The sequence below is a fragment of the Colletes latitarsis genome, chromosome 6 (assembly GCF_051014445.1).
Source record: "Colletes latitarsis isolate SP2378_abdomen chromosome 6, iyColLati1, whole genome shotgun sequence".
NCBI classification, from domain to species: domain Eukaryota; kingdom Metazoa; phylum Arthropoda; class Insecta; order Hymenoptera; family Colletidae; genus Colletes; species Colletes latitarsis.
The window spans coordinates 20,428,243-20,444,534 of record NC_135139.1 but is presented as its reverse complement, the minus strand read 5'-3'; the positions used below and the strand labels follow the sequence as shown (position 1 = coordinate 20,444,534).

The following is a 16,292-nucleotide window of genomic DNA, read 5'->3' as shown; positions in this document are numbered from 1 at the left end:
CAAATAATAATAAAAATAAAAAATCAATTATTTAACATAATTTATCATTTGATTTTAGTATTATATATAATGACTTCATGAAGGTAAAAAATCGTTTACTTTTACATTTAAAAAAATTTACAAATCTTACAAAATACAACATATAAAATTGCTATAATTTGTTTGAATACATAGTTGTTAAGTTATTCTTTTAAATTATATAAGCTATTTACATACCACGTTATATAAATGACGATATTATAATGATCATTTAATTTCGAAACTTTTTTTTTTAATATCACAAAATAGAAGGTACTATCTTGAAACCATAAATTATTACATTTTTGTATTCTTCATGGTTTCTTAAATAAAATATCTAGGATGAAAGAGTGCATAATTTCTAAAGAGATTCATATAAATCTATTGATAAATACATTAAACGTACTATTTTTTTTTGCAAATACTTCTCATGTAAGAAATGCAATTATGAAATTTATTGCTATGTTCCGCATTTTTTATGATTTACTATAACCTGGTGGTAGCTTTATATCGAAAACTATTGGTGGATTACTTGGCAAATAATTTAGATCACATGTTGATGCATTTATATATATTATCTTGCCATCAGTCGAAATACCATACCCTATTACAAAGATATTAGTATGTAATTTCTTTCAGAAAAAAAAAAAAAATAAAGTATAGACATTACCTTCGTGTATATGACCAAAAACGTGATACTTTGGTTGAACTCGATTCTGTACTGTAGACAATAATTCTACACATCCAGCTCGTACTTTGTTACAGCATAAATCACCATGGCCTATAGGGGGCGTGTGTGTTATAAGAATATCTGTATCTGATGGTATCCTATTCCACTTTGAAAGGAGCAGTTCTCCGCGAGGTAAATTAAATGCCCAATTACAAAATTCCGGTTGCCTAAAACACAGAATACTTGTTTTTTAAGTTTTTAAATTAACTTTAACGTTAATGTAAGTAAACATATTTACCATGGTGAGCCATATAATTTTATTCCATGGATTGTAATTTCAGAATCTTCTAAATAAGTACAATTTGTCAAATAATCCTTAACATTAGTGGTTTGTATAGCTTCTGCCAGAATGTCTCTGGACATTCCCAATGTGGGTATGTCAAAGGGATGAGTAAATGTTGAATCAAAACTGAGCTCATGATTACCAGCAATAACAATTTTATTTTTATGTGGCAAATTACCTGCAGTAATACAAAATATATTTATTCATAATAAAAGATACATATAGTAGTTATTTTCATATTGAATTACTCACCGATCCATTTATTAAACTCTATAACTTCTTGTAAATTACCACATTTTGTAAAATCTCCAGCATGGATGAAGATATCTCCCATAGGTATATCAAATTTTAAGAATGGTGTTAATGAATGAGTATCACTCATACAGACAACGCGAAGCTACAATATAATCAAACAATTCTATTTTCTTTGCAATTTATAACATTGATACTAAGCTAGATTCAAACAGACATCTTACAATAAATAAAAATAATAGATGGTCTGAATATTTTACCTTGTCATTTGGAGCAGCGGTTGTTGGAAGTTTAGCATTTATTTTGATAACTTTCTGCTGTTGTGACAATTCATGCCAGGCTTCTGTAGGATCGTTTGTTAATGGATGAATCTCTATCTCCATGCTGGAAAGACTAAAATACAAAACTGTCAAATGCAATTGTTATTGTAACAATAAATCAGTGACAAGCGTTACAGTTAACTAATCGTATACGTACGTTAATTTAATTTCATTTTGTACTTTTTATGTGTGAAAATTCACAACTTTATAAATAATGGCAATTCTAAATTGGGGTGCAGATTCATTTACTCATTTATTCATTTCATAGAGAGATGACTTGTTGGGTAGGCACCCAGAAACCGAACAGCGCAGGGGCAAGGGGAGTGGATCTTCGCGCCGCCTAATTCCCACCAGAAAACCCCGCTCTTACGTCACGCCACATAGTAGTAGGATCTCCGTATCCACGAATGATACAGGTTTGTTTTATTCATGGTTAATACTCTGAGCTTATGACTACGCCAATGACGTTCGATATGTCTCTATCTCATTTTTTCTTGATACGTTTCGTTCGCGTTCTTCGTCACACGATGGACTTGTAGTAGTGATCCACACAGCCAATAATGACAATTCATGTGAGGACAGTGTACCTAGTCATCAGTCGTCTCTATATCTTATTATAACTCAGACGATTGATTTTCGTCACTTAGAATACTTTACGTATTTCGTGATTTTCCTGTATTTAACCATATTAACCAATTTAAATGCTTTAATGTAACTTTGAAGTTTCTCGAAATTATTCATATGCCGGCAAAATGATCAAAGTTTTCCCGCCTAATTCTCTGTATTCGTACAATCCAATGTAAACAAATTTATTCACATTTGAATGTAATTTTTTACGTTGAAACTATTACGAAGTATTACTTAATTTTATGTATCCTGTTCAATATAAAGTTACATATCCATACGTGACCTATTTATAGTTATGATGATTGATTTATTCATGGAATTAAAATTGTAATTGCTTATATGATATTTCGTAGACGATTGATATTTTTTTCAGATTTTAATGAATGCAGCAATCAATTATCTCGTGATTTTAAGAACTACTTTCGCAATAATAACTATATAAATTTCGAATCTAACCATGATAGTTGCTACTGCAGATTGTTATCAGAATCGTAAATATAATTGATTTCTACGTTTCTTATACAAAGTAAGAATAAATAAAGTGCATAGAAAAAAGAATGACTAGTAATAATGATAACGCTATAATTGTAGTGCTATCATCAGCATTTTTTTTCCAGCGTGTAAACATATTTACGAGCCGTGGAAATCTGTCTTGACGGTGATCAATTAGCTGTTTATCTAGAAGTTTTTTTTTTAGCTTCACGTCAATCGCTATTCTTCAAACTGCATAGAATTTCAAAACAAACATATGAATGGCATTTAATGTTTAAAGATGGTTGCACATCGGATATGTATTCGTGCGAATTTCAAATTGCACGATTAATTCGAACTGAAAATTTAATCGAAACCCAACATTGGATGCAGATCTATACGAATATACGAGTACTTCGATATGCGAGGTCCATTTTAAATTTACAGTTTGGATTGTTCATGTGGATACACGTATATACGTGCAATTCGAAAGACGTATGGATATGCATTCAACGTTCGACTAGCCTTAGGGTAAAGTGCAAATAATGATCAGCATAACTTGACGACATTAGTCGCACTTTGTACATTAAAAGCTTAGTCCGACTGGACTTTAATCTCTATCGGTATTTAATATGTAAATGTTTTCGTTTAGTACGGTAGTTTTTCTTGTTTTGATTTTTAAATACACAACTGCCACATATAAGCAGTTCATGATTCATCCCATATTCAAGACTAATTATACCACTGTAACTTAGTTGTTCAACAATATATTCTTACGACATTAGAAACAATCAACTGCTAAAATGTTTCTGCGATCAGTAAGTAATTTATCAAGAAATATAAAACGAGTATTCTATACAGTATAGAATTTTAATTGAGTTATGTAAATACTATTAAATTATAATTTTCACAAATATGTGAAAATAATTTGGTATAAGGATTTGATGTGTCAGTTTATATAAAATTACGGTATTTTAACTACATATTACTTGATTCTCAGGTATTGAAACAAAAGACAAGCCACAAGTTGATGCAATTATTTTCAACAAAAACTGAGTCTGTTCAAGGATGTAGCTTTGGTAAGTGTAATAATGTAGTACAAGCGAATCATATTATAATTTTACTTTTCTTATTATTTTATTATATGGTTAATTTTTATTTTAGAAATAACAGATACTCAGAGAGAAATGCAAGAATTGGCAAGGAAGTTTACAAGAGAAGAAATTACACCAGTAGCTTCTGAATATGATAAAAGTGGAAAATATCCATGGGATATTGTAAAGAAAGCATGGAGTTTAGGACTTCTGAATGGCCATGTTCCTCAACATTGTGGTATAACTATAAACAAATGAAAGCATGCTATATGTATGTAACTTATAAGTTTGTATTAATCAGAAATTCATTACTGTTGTAGGAGGAATGGAAGTTGGCACTTTTGACGGTTGTTTAGTTACAGAAGAATTTGCGTATGGTTGTACAGGAATATCAACTGCATTAGAAGGATCAGGATTGGGTGTTAGTATTATAGGACGTTTTTAATTTGTATTTGTATAGAACAGACACAGTTTGCATTTTAAATTGAATGTATTTTATCTGTAGCAAGCTCCAGTAGTTGCATTTGGAACAAAGGAACAACAAAAGAAATATCTTGGAAGACTCATAGAGGAGCCACTTGTTGCTGTAAGACAGTTCCATAAGAATTAAAATATATACATATATATACTATTAATCGTAATTTTTATTTTTACAATACAAAAATTATAGGCATATTGTGTTACTGAACCTGGGGCCGGATCTGATGTAGCGGGCGTTAAAACGAAAGCCGAGAAGAAAGGAAAAGAATGGATTCTTAATGGAACAAAAATGTGGATAACAAATGGAGGTGTTGCTAATTGGTATAACAAATTTATAGTTACATCATAATATTACTTATATTGTTTAGTATATTAAGGAAAAAGAAAAACAATGTTCTTTAGGTATTTTGTGTTGGCAAGATCAAATCCTGACCCAAAAGTGCCAGTAAGTAAAGCGTTTACAGCTTTTATTGTTGAACGTGAAAGCGATGGTTTATCGGTTGGTCGTAAGGTAAACTTTTCTTATTATCGAAGTGTTAATATATTATTTTGAAATCATTGCATTTTGTTAATTGAAACTACTTTGTTTTGGAATGCTAAGGAAATAAACATGGGTCAAAGAGCTTCCGACACTCGAATGATAACGTTCGAAGACGTTCGCGTTCCAGAAGAAAATGTTTTAGGTGCAGAAGGCAAAGGTTTCATAATTGCTATGAAAACCTTTGATAAGACTAGACCTTTGGTATGACAAAGATGTCTCTTAAAAGGAAGAAACGAAACTGAAGCGTTTGAATGTTCTATTTTATTCTTCTTATAGGTGGCAGCTGGTTCTATTGGCTTGGCGCAGAGGGCGCTAGATGAAGCTACAAAATATGCAATGGAACGTAAAACATTTAATAAACCAATAGCCGAACATCAAGCTGTAGCATTTATGCTCGCAGATATGGCAATTGGTGTCGAGACGGCTAGACTGGCATGGATGAAAGCGGCTTGGGCTGCTGATCAGGGTCTTCCAACAGCAACAGCTCTTGCCAGTATTGCAAAATGTTACGGTGGAGATATAGCTAATAAGTGTGCAACAGATGCAGTGCAAGTACGAAATCGATTTTAATGGCACATATCTAATTAACTGTTATCATTTACATTTATTATTTTATACTTTTGATATGTTACAGATTTTTGGCGGTGCTGGTTTCAATACTGAGTATCCAGTAGAGAAGTTGATGCGAGATGCAAAGATTTATCAAATTTATGAGGGCACTGCGCAAATTCAAAGACTGATTATATCACGTCATCTCATTAACGGAGCTAAAGAAAGGAGTATATAATGATTTTATATCCAGTATTGCATTATTTATTAATTAAGGACCGAAGTAATTATTCTTATATAAATCTGTATTTTTTATATATTTAAGGTGTGTGCACATACAGAAAATTATTTTCTGTCACTTACAGTAAAAGTATTTTATTAATATGATATTACATACATTATGTGTTTACGCATGTATATTTTTGTAACATTTTGTATGTACATTGTTAAATGTCAATATTTTACAATTCGTTAATCGGGTGTTTTTATTTTATAATATTTCTCTTTACTAGTTAGAGAATTTCCGTGAATGCACTTACGAACGAATAGAGCTGTTCTAATGTTTCATATTTCGCGCTTTTCGATGCCAGATAGCGCTGCTAGCGTTGTCCGAAAGCGTTAGTCAAGTGTATTGTACAATGAAAAGGGATTACATCGCATTATGTCCGTCAGGCTATAGTTTTTACACGGTTATATTTGGTGAAGTCGTGCGTGACGAGTTATGCAACATTCGGTGTAAAAGCGCCCCATAATAGGACGACCAGATATTGTGACACCTGACCTACTTAGACAGTATCGTCGTATTTAAGACAGTGGTAAATTGACAACATTTCTAACCCGAAAAACGCATTTGACAGCCTTTCAATTTGCAGATTCTAAATGCTTGCAAACACGAGAGAGCAGAGAAATCCTTCGGAAATTGCGTCTTTCTGCGATACATTATTGGAACACAGTACCGTGTCTAGTAAATCCTGGTACCCATGTAAAATAGTGGTCGATACGTTCTTTCTTTCAAATTAATTTTCCCTCTGTTATTGTTCGATATTACAAAGCCGAATGCAAAGTATTACGAGACTATTCGGGTGTTCGTAATTTTGTACTTTAAACGTTAAAATATATTTGGACGCTCTCTTTCTTGATAAGTGGCATTTACAAGATCAGTATAGTATTTTCCCTTTCGATAACCACTGACGTGCCTGGAATTCGTAAAAAAGGGTGCAAGCTATATCGTCAACAATTCATTCGTATCAAATATATTGAAATTATTGTAAAGGAAGAAAATACTTCGCATTGTTTATCATATTACTCATCGGTCGAGTCAATTTTTACGCGCAAATATTAAAAATTTTAACGTCGCACGTATACGATCCCAAGAATAATATTCCATGAAAATTTATAATCGCAAATGTAGTAATACGTTTAACCAAGATATCGATAAGTTAGTGTATCGTGGAATTTCTAAAAACTCGTAACAATCTATAGTTACATTTTCCATACATCGTAAAGATAAATGCTATCAAGTTTGCAGGATCGATCGAAATACAGTCGAATGACAGATAAATCGTAGAGAATTTTCTTCCAGCGTCCGTACAACGGATTCCGCTTTAATCTTACGAATGTGACATACACGATATTGTAACATACTGTCCGTGTAATTCTTAAGAACTTAACGTTACGTTAGAACGAACAGAACGCCGTGAAATCAGTATTTATAGATGTAGGACAGCAATGGCATCGACTGAAAGGCGATCATCGGAAAAAGTGATTTCGGTACGCGGTATCGATACGGCAGATAAGCCGCGGTTCATTACGCACAGGTTACGGTCCTGGAACTCGTGCTGTCAGAGCGCAACGGTGCGCCGGACGCTCGCTTGACTAAGGGAGTGCCCGTCCCGATGCAAAGTGTAAGTGAAGTGGCCTACAGACCTACATTTGTCTAACGTTCGATTTTTTTCGAGCCGCTGGACAGGAGGTTAATAATCCGCGCGGGGCTCATTTTTCCGCGGGCGTGTGTGATGTCGCTGTTGTGTGATATACCGATGTTTGGTTGAAAGAGACGGTGTAGTTTCGGTACGCTCAGACGGCGCTGGCCGGCGCGGGGAGCGTAGTAGTAAAAAGAGAGGAGGATAGTAAGAGCGTGCGCACACGAGGAGGACGAGAGAGAGAGAGAGAGCGAGACGGAGAGGGAAAACCGTGCGATAGAGGGAGAGAGAAAGAAGGAACCAGACCGAGCGCGCGCTTCTCTCGAAAGGAAGCGGGACAGACAGATAGATAGACGGGGGGCGAGAAAGAGAGCGAGGGCACGTAAGAGAGTGTAGGTGTTTCTCGAGAGAAGTGCGTGCGCTCGGGGACGACGTGCAGGAGGAGGGACCCCCGTCTGTCTGTCTGCTGGAATGCACGAGGGCCGAATGGCTACGGGGGCAGGGGAAGGTGGGGGCCACACGGCCCTCGAGAACACCACCACGACGGCCCTTACGGAATCATCGTCGTCTTCCTCCTCCTCGATACCGACCATCCTGACTGAAAACACCACCGCGGCTAATCTACCTCTGACGGGATCTCAACAGCAGAACCTTCATCAGGTACAGCAGCAACAGCAACAGGCGCAGCAGCAATCGCACTCACAACCACGGGTTAGCTTGATCACTGATCTGCCAGCGAACGATGCATCAGGTAACCTCAACGACATTTCTATGCTCTCGAGTTCTTTGTTGCCGTAGCGTACCGCTTGCCAAACTCCCTTCTTTCTTCTGCGCTTTGCCCTGCTGCTTTACTCTCACTCTTTGCCGTTTGCTCGTTCTAGCTTTCGCTTTTAACTGTCTCCGTCTCTCTTTCCGTTCGCGGTCTTTCCTCCTTTCTTCCTCTCCTTCTCTTACCAGCGTTACACGCTGTCTGTTTTCTCTTTCTCTTTCGCTCGCTGGCTGCCTCTTTCTGCCTCCCCTCCCTCCTTTTCTCTCGCTTGCCCGCTTTGACGTTCTCTTTCTAGCTCGCGCGCGTTTATTCGCTCGCTCTTTCGACTCGGTCCACTTCCGAAGTTACAGGTACACGCGGTCTTATTTTTCTTCGTTGCTGCAACGCGCGAGCATTATGTTTTCAGATGATTTCATTACACCGTAATTTCTATGATAGCTTTGTTCGTACTTCTCTTGTACTTGCACGTAAGTAGCAACAGTATGAAACGCTCCGTAGCAGAAAGGTTAACAACGTGGTTTTATTACGATTTGCGCTTAACAAAACGCACAGGAATCAAATTCATTCATCGACGCTTTTTTTTTGCGAGCGCTCGTCGATCATTTATTCAATAACGCGCGTTCGCAGTCTTTATCGGTGGATACCTCTCTGAAACATGTTTATTCGTAAACTTGTTCTCTATAAATGACACGCACACGAGAGAACTAGCGCGAAGAGAATAGAATTTATGTATATGCAGATCAAACTATACGCAGTATCAAAGAAGAGCGTTGTTCCATATGGAATGCACGGTAGACGAGCGTACCGTAAACCATTATCGAATATCAACCATATAAATTCTACTTCTTAGAAACGATAGCAGAGATTGGCAAAATTTGTCACGAATAATTAACAAGCAACAATACAGTTATTATATTCATTTGTGTATTGCGAAATATTGCATTTTATAATTGAATAACGAGTCTCGATAAGAATTTTGCCTGTCTCTGAACGATATGCTTGAGACACTTTCTCCTTGAAATTCCAATGGGCCCTTCGAAAGGTTCACATTTTGTTCGTCTATGTTTTTGAAGAACGTGAATCTCTGCTGTAGTTACGCGCGATGAGAAATAGAAAATAAGAACGGACAGTGTCCCCAGACGTATTTTTTTCGCATTTGGTAAAGTTCGGGTACCGTTGCCAAGGAATCGAGGGTGCGCAAAAACGACGCGATTCTTCAAGCATCAGTCGCGCCACGGTTGGACGTACAGTATGCGCAACAGGCGTTTCGGCGCAAATTCCAAAGCGAAGATGCAAACGAGCTCCGGCCATCGTCGTTGCCTCAGATTTAGAACAGACAGCCTTCGAGTGTTTCTTTATGAACGTTACACCGACCCTTCGCGGACAACATAGCGGTTCGATGAAACAAGACTCGTCGGGTTGCCTTTATTTACGTCGACGACGCGCACACCTCTGCCCCCCACACCGTGTCGTCTCGTTCCCTTCGCCCCCCCTCTTCTTTACGCCATACTCCTTGCCACGGTGCATCGGTAAAACATTGCGAGACGAGCTTTTTTTTTCTCTCTAAAACAATCCCCGTGTTCCCGCCACATACAGGGTGTTCGGCCAATCCTGGGCAAAATTTTAATGAGAAACTCTAGAGGCCAAAATAAGACGAAAATCAAGAATATCAATTTCTTGACTGAGGCTTCATTGAAAAGTTATTAAATAATTAAATTAAAATATTTCAAATCATTCTGGAAAAATTATATTTAATTGCAGGGATCAATTACAAGCATTTTTGGTGAATAGACATACTCTCGAAATTCTACTCACTTTCGAGAAAAAAATTCGGGTAGGTGCTGAAATTTTTTGGCGAAAAACAAATTTTTCAAATCGTTCTAAAAAAATTATTTTCGGTTACGGGGGTCAATTACAATCATTTTTGGTCATCAGGCATATCCTCGAAATTCTACCCACTTTCGAGAAAAAAATTCAAGAAGGTGTGAAATTTTTCGACGAAAAAAAAAAATTTCAAATCGTCTTGGAAAAATTATTTTTAGTTGCAGGGGTCAATTGCAAGCATTTTTGGTCAATAGACATACCCTCGAAATCCTACTCAGTTTCGAGAAAAAAATTCGAGAAGGTGTGAAATTTTTCGACAAAATTAAAAAATTTCAAATCGTTCTGGAGAAATTATTTTCAGTTGCGGGGGTCAATTACAATAATTTTTGGTGAATAGACCTACCCTCGAAATCCTACCCACTTTCGAGAAAAAAAATTCAATACAGGCTAAACTTTAAACGTTAATAACTTTTTAACGAGCCCTCCATCAATAAATTAGTATTCTTGATTTTCGTCTTATTTTGGCCTCTAGAATCCCCTATTAAAATTTCTCCCAGGGGTGGTCGAACACCCTACATAATGGTGATTCGCCATAAATGAAAAAAAGTTTGTTTCTTATGAATCGAGTCGCCGTTTTTGAAACTGTTAAAATAAATTGAAGACAAAATATGTCAACTATCATATGTCACGTTGAAAACGCCGGTTCTCGTTTGATCACCGAAGTGAAGCAACGTTGGACGCAGTTAGTACTGGGATGGGTGACCGTTATGGGAACACTGCGTATTGTTGGCATTATTGTTTATACTATACCTCTATCAGTTTTGTAATTGGGTATTGCTTGCCCGTTAATATCAACGAAATTACTTCGTAAATAGAAGTAACAAAGTTTGGTAAAAATAAATGGAAAAGAATTTATAAGAGACAAGTTTCTTTTCACTTATAACGAATCATCGTTATAATGTGGGAATACAAGTGGGAGGTAACTGCACGTTTGGCACGGCTCGTATTGTGTTATTAATTTAGAACACGAGTCGGATCTTCGATAAAAGTTTAAAGCGTTTAGCTTGTATTAGTGACTGTGGCACCGATGCGCGTGCCGGTATCCCTTTGAAGCTCGAGCAGCCGGGTTTTTAACACGTTGACAGTCCACTGACCCAGATCCGAGTCAGGACGATTTTAACTCAGGACTCCGCTAAATACAGAACAAATACCGCCTGTATCGGTAATCCGAAAGAGTTTTCGAAACTAAAATATTGGGTTCGCTGAAGATCTCGCGTGGTTCTTAACTTGTAAATAGAAAGCGACTTCTCTATGCTTGGAAGTTACTTTTATTCGACAATATATTTTCTATAAAATTAGGACCGCCAATTCCCGCAATAATTACGATAACTAATAATCGCTCATTGTGATTTCACTACGCAGTAAAGATTCTTTGTACGATCGTCGCTCGTGGATCGGGCAGGTGCACACAACGTGCACTGGGCACGAAATTCGACTCGAGTCGTCGTTTATTCATTTGTCACCGTCGAGCTGCCGGGTCGCCTTCATGTTTTATAGAACACGGCCGCCCAAAGTCGGCGAATTTTATTCGCGACTAACGAACGAAGCTTTTTCGCGTAAAATTATGGTTTTAAATCACTTTCGACCGAGACGATCTTACGACGAGGCTGTATCCCTAACGCGCAAGAAGCGAGGCAGTATCCGTAATTTCCTTAATCGCGACACGGACGGCTATCGATTCGTGGAAGGTGGGTCAAATTGGTGCCTCGTACGACCGACTCCAATTTCTGTTCCCAGCGATAAAGATGTCAAGTATGAATATTCATGGCTCTCGCCAGCATTAACTGCGGATAATTAGCGACGGCGTGGCATTGCGCGATTACGCGGGCTCGTTGCAAGGTAGTGTTCCTCAAGGGCGGTTCGCGCACCATTTTCTCGATCCTCGATCAGATGGCGACGTGTTGCCGTTCCTCTTTTCTTCACGCTTGTGCCCCCTCCTCCCCATTTTCCCCTCTTAACCGCGTTTACAATTAACGCTCTCGTTTTTCGAACCGCCGGTACTTAACCAGCCGGCGTTGAATCCGCTCGAGCGTGGCGATTCGGTCGAACCTGGTCTCGCGTAGCTTCTGAAAAGAGCGGAAAGAATAGCGGAGACACTCGAACCCCTGTCGGGTCTCTTTCAGCGATGCAGTCGTGTCGGGAGCATCCGTGACGTTCGAAAGCCTTCGTTATTTTCGTGGAAGAGACTGGGTCTTTGCCTTCCAGACGCCGAACGACGCGCAGATCATTCTCTGCGCTCATTGTCGCGAACGATGGCGCGTCGTTCGTTCGCAACTAGGCCGACGCTACTCAAACGGCATAAATTTATCGAGACAATGTTTCTTTTCTCTGTTTTCCTCGTTTTTTCGCGTTAATCCTACAAAGACTGAGAACGAGGCTCGTCAAGGCTCTTTATTTTCGTTAAACGTACAATTTTTACCCCTTTCATCTGGGCGTGTGGACGTGGACGTTTTAATCCAGGCTATTCGTACTGGAATAATACGTATGAAATACACATAATCTGACGAGAGGGTAGTTTCGTCGAAAGAACAATATCAGTTTTTTTTTTATCACATAAAAACACATTCGAGGAAAAAAACTTGCAAACATCGACTTCGTTCTGGCACAAACGATAAGCTGGTATCTAGTTTATATGTGTGTCAAGTTTGAAGTCGATCGGTGCATTCGTTCTTGAGATCTCATGGCGAACCAATTCGAGGAACACGGTTTCGAGAAAAAACTTTCAACGATATATTTATGACATTTACGTTTAACGAGGATATTTCTGTCCCATAAAAGGAAGCCTGGCTTTTTAGAGACGTTAGTGGATGCAATATTCTAAAGTGGAATTTTCGCTGTTTCTTTTCTTCAAGTTACGAATTTTTTAATCGAATTTTACGAAAATATCGATAACGCGCGTGTTTATCGATTAAACAGATTATAAGTCCACGAGGCACTTGTCGCTAAAACCCCAAACTTTAATCTCTGAAAAAGAATTACTTGTTACACGTGGTCTCTAGTATTTCACAGAAGTTGTTCAACGATGTAGAGTTAAATGTTTTGTATTACAATAAAGCATATGTGCACTTGTTTCAGTTTCGATCAAATTAGTTATAAACTAGAAAATAATGAAAAATCTTCTCGAATTAACTGTACAGATCCTCAAAAAATCATTTCATAACGCTTTGAAGAGAAATTTTCGTATGGGTCGCAAATGACCCATGGTCATCGCGGTACACCGATGCAATGAGCAGCGTCTACCACGGTACACGTTACCGCGACAAAATTAGCGATGCATGAGATAACGTAAGAAATGGCAGGGGATTATCAACCGGAAGTGTCGTTCCGTCTGTGCCGCGGAAATTCGATAGCGCGGCTTTTCGATTTGCCGCGTTTTTCTCGCGGCGCGGTGCGCATGCGCGCTCTCGTCCGCGTCTAATCTTTGACGCAACGAGTTTCATCGCAGCTGCTTATCGAGCTCGGCGCGATAATCGTCGACGGAACAGGTTGGCGTCGATTAAAAATGGGTCTATGTTACGGAGACACGATCGCGTAGCGAAACTCGTTACATCATCGCTTCTTCGCGACATCAACGCGGTGAAAGCATCCCGCGATCATCGCGTGATTACGGTCCTAACCCCTCGCCATTTTGAATTTCATATTTTCGATTCCGGATTCGGGGAAGAAAAAACTACTTCGTAGATAGAAGTAACACAGCATAATAAATAACATTTGGCGACGATAAATAAGAAAAATAAATGGAAATAACGACCCGCTATCGTACGAACACGAGTGGTAGTGTACATACGCTTTTACTTTCGTTTGGACGCACGTGGAACGCCTCGCGAACGAGACCCATTACGAGGCCCGAAAATTTCTCCCTGCGCAAACAGAACCGGCCGCCTTCTCCATTAACCGAAGAAAGTACAATGTTTGAAAATGGCCGTTTTTGGAACTCGTTGATAGAAGAAACGTTTTACATAACTCGCGACCGTCTCGTTGCTCGTTAAACAGAAATTAAAATTCCGATTGTAAACCGAAACGTTACGCGGTAGATAAAAATTTGGCCAATTTGGACAAATATAGTCGTAGAGACCCCCGACTGTCGTTCGAGATAGAACGTTCCTTTCGACTGGTTCCCGAAGATACGACTGTTCACGGGTCATCTTCGCTCCTTGGGCAATAACTGTCGTTGAATTTAGTGTCGCGATACGCAACGCCGGAATGATTTCCGCTACTTTATAATCCTCGTAATTCACTCGGGGGGGAGAACGACACGCCTCGGGAAAATATTGCGAGTGGCGTTCGTCGTCTAGCGCAATTTTCCCAGCAGTAAAAGTAAAATATTAGCCCCGTAAAAGTCGACCGGCAGTTTTACTCGGCCGCGTCGGGGATTCTGTGAAATGGAAGAAGAAGGGTCGGGGGTGACGAGTTTCCACGTTTTCGTAAGCGTGGCGGCGCGTGCCGAGCACGAATTTCGTCGCGATCCTTCGACCGGGGCGTGTACACCCCTCTCCGACAATGGGGCACGTCAACATCTACCTGCTGCGACGAAAATGCACTTGTTGCGCGTCAGGTTGTCGGGGATCGGGGCCCCGCAGTTTGCGCTCTGTGTAAATCACGATTATCCGCTCAGCCGGGGGCAGAAAACGGGCACAAAACGGACCCCGTGAAGCGAGAGGACAGCACAGGTGCAACTCGAGAGAATTTCGGGTCGTCTGGTAACCTAACCTGTAAACAGGAAGAGCCCTAGAGGATCGTTGCTTCAAAGCAATCCCCATGAATTTATGTGGGAATCGTTCGATTCTATTTATTTTCCGTTCGTCGAAAGGGAAAGTTTTGAGGAACCTCGGCGCGGACAGCCGTCTAATTGCTTCGAGCCGGCGTATCGCGGTCGCGAAAGACGTAAAACTTTTGAAACCGTTTCTAGGAGAGGCACGCTTTCCTTTTCCTCTATTACCCCGAGTTAACATCGGAAGTAGTCGTACAACAATGGACACGCGACCCTTTCCTCCTTTCTTGGCCTCTTCCGACTCTCTCTCTGCTCCCCGAGTCGTCGGTGTCTCTTTTCACTTTTCATCGACAGAGTTCGTTTCGTTGCGACGCCTCGGTCGAATCGTACGGCTTGTTTTATTGGCCGTTCGCCCGGGCTGGAGGACGGGCGGGGTAGGGGAGGGGTTGATGCTCGCGCACCGGGATCGGGTTCCCTTTTTTCGTTTGTCCTGCATTGTGCAACCGTTGACACTGTTGTCCCAACTCACGCCAGGAGCGAAGGAGCCCGTCGCTTTCCTACGGGAATTTATGGCTTGTCGCGCGCCTCTCTTCTACCTGTTGCGAACGCTAATGGGAAAGCGGATAATTGCTCTTCAAACTACCTGCGAAAAATCCCGTGACGGAGACCCGACGCTGTCGCGCGTGGCACAGGCCCATTGTGCGAAAAGGTGCCGACTAACGCGTCCGCTCTATTCCACGTTGCAGTTGCGCTCAGATTTATGATAATTGCCAGCGAGTTAGAAGTATATGATACCAAAGGAGAAAAGAATGAGTCATCGCGCATCGCGTTCCGCAGGGGAAGTGTACAATGCCACGGGAGCTGCCTAGACAATTTGATTCGAGGCTTAACATCTGTTCGAAGCACCGAATCAACAGTCGCTCTCTTTGAGATTCCATGTACTGTGGGTAGCCAGATTATTACCTACGCGTCCATTGTATCGCACGGATCTGTATGGCTTTGGTATATGAGAATTCGAAGTGGTTTCCTATGTAATATTCGTGGAATCGTTCCAAAAATAAGATTTTTTTTTTAAATTATGGGATTAACTATCTCTTAAGTAGTTTTCGAAGAAGATTAATTCTGGGAATACTTAAGATTAACAAGAGAACCATCTGCGTAACATAACATGTTATGGACGAGAATTGTTAAATATAGCGTCAATTGGTTAGTTTGTTCGACTAATAATACACATTGGCTGGCTGAGTAATACATAGTTTGTACGGGATTATGATTTGTAACCGGTTATAGAAGAATGTTGCTAAACAGAAACTCCCATTCGTTCATTTATCGAAGACCATTACGAAATTTATTACACTTGGATAAAATAGGCCACGCGTGAGATACGATGAGTCCATTGAATAAGTTTGTAGACATTTTTAATTCGTTACTCAGACAATAACTGGAATTTCAAGGTCGAACTTTTATTAAACGCTGTTCGAATCCTTTTGGAAGAGACCTGTAAAATTTCATAATTTAATATCGAAACGTTTTCGACCGATGTCGTAGGCAAACATCACGCTCGAGTTTATTATTAGTATAGATAATAATCGAATATTATGCAATATCTATTCGGCCGTGATCCAGATGCTATATCGTAAG

At 39.5% G+C, this 16,292-nt stretch overlaps 3 protein-coding genes and 1 pseudogene across 7 annotated transcripts in view; 3 read left to right on the top strand and 1 right to left on the bottom strand.

Moving 5' to 3' along the window:
* Positions 1-17: 17 nt before the first annotated feature.
* On the bottom strand, positions 18-1,938 carry LOC143342478 (metallophosphoesterase domain-containing protein 1). Of its 3 annotated transcripts, none has more exons than XM_076766413.1 (6): positions 1,761-1,938; positions 1,544-1,689; positions 1,284-1,428; positions 987-1,209; positions 689-915; positions 18-622 (listed from the first exon to the last, which is right to left on the bottom strand). In XM_076766413.1, the coding sequence occupies exons 2-6, from the start codon at positions 1,664-1,666 to the stop codon at positions 495-497; spliced, it is 846 nt and encodes a 281-aa protein (XP_076622528.1). In that variant the 5' UTR covers positions 1,667-1,689; positions 1,761-1,938; the 3' UTR covers positions 18-494. The 3 variants fall into 3 exon arrangements, with proteins under 3 accessions (XP_076622528.1, XP_076622527.1, XP_076622525.1); XM_076766412.1 differs by having other exon boundaries at positions 1,544-1,676; XM_076766410.1 differs by having other exon boundaries at positions 1,544-1,667; positions 1,761-1,937.
* A 1,279-nt stretch (positions 1,939-3,217) lies between these two features.
* On the top strand, positions 3,218-5,840 carry Mcad (Medium-chain acyl-CoA dehydrogenase). Its single transcript, XM_076766506.1, has 10 exons — positions 3,218-3,519; positions 3,702-3,780; positions 3,866-4,033; positions 4,116-4,216; positions 4,301-4,381; positions 4,466-4,596; positions 4,678-4,786; positions 4,877-5,017; positions 5,093-5,368; positions 5,451-5,840. Exons 1-10 carry the CDS (start codon positions 3,505-3,507, stop codon positions 5,601-5,603), a joined length of 1,254 nt encoding a protein of 417 aa, XP_076622621.1. The 5' UTR covers positions 3,218-3,504; the 3' UTR covers positions 5,604-5,840.
* A 164-nt stretch (positions 5,841-6,004) lies between these two features.
* Positions 6,005-16,292, top strand: part of LOC143342532 (uncharacterized) — a 65,921-nt gene continuing 55,633 nt past the window's right edge. For all 3 annotated transcript variants that reach the window (XM_076766512.1, XM_076766511.1, XM_076766513.1), the window contains exon 1: positions 6,005-8,038. In XM_076766512.1, coding sequence (XP_076622627.1) covers positions 7,759-8,038 — 280 coding nt within the window. In that variant the 5' untranslated portion in view covers positions 6,005-7,758. The remainder of the gene's footprint in view (positions 8,039-16,292) is intronic.
* LOC143343102 (5S ribosomal RNA) lies at positions 10,551-10,672 on the top strand (annotated as a pseudogene).

Excerpts from the sequence above, each read along its gene's own strand:
- LOC143342478 (XM_076766413.1), bottom strand. The coding sequence starts at position 1,666 with ATGGAGATAGAGATTCATCCATTAACAAACGATCCTACAGAAGCCTGG. Across the intron at positions 916-986 it reads AAATTATATGGCTCACCATG|GCAACCGGAATTTTGTAATT; the intron begins GTAAATATGTTT and ends TCTGTGTTTTAG. Across the intron at positions 623-688 it reads TTTTGGTCATATACACGAAG|GGTATGGTATTTCGACTGAT; the intron begins GTAATGTCTATA and ends TCTTTGTAATAG.
- Mcad (XM_076766506.1), top strand. Across the intron at positions 4,217-4,300 it reads TAGAAGGATCAGGATTGGGT|CAAGCTCCAGTAGTTGCATT; the intron begins GTTAGTATTATA and ends TTTTATCTGTAG. Across the intron at positions 5,369-5,450 it reads GTGCAACAGATGCAGTGCAA|ATTTTTGGCGGTGCTGGTTT; the intron begins GTACGAAATCGA and ends GATATGTTACAG.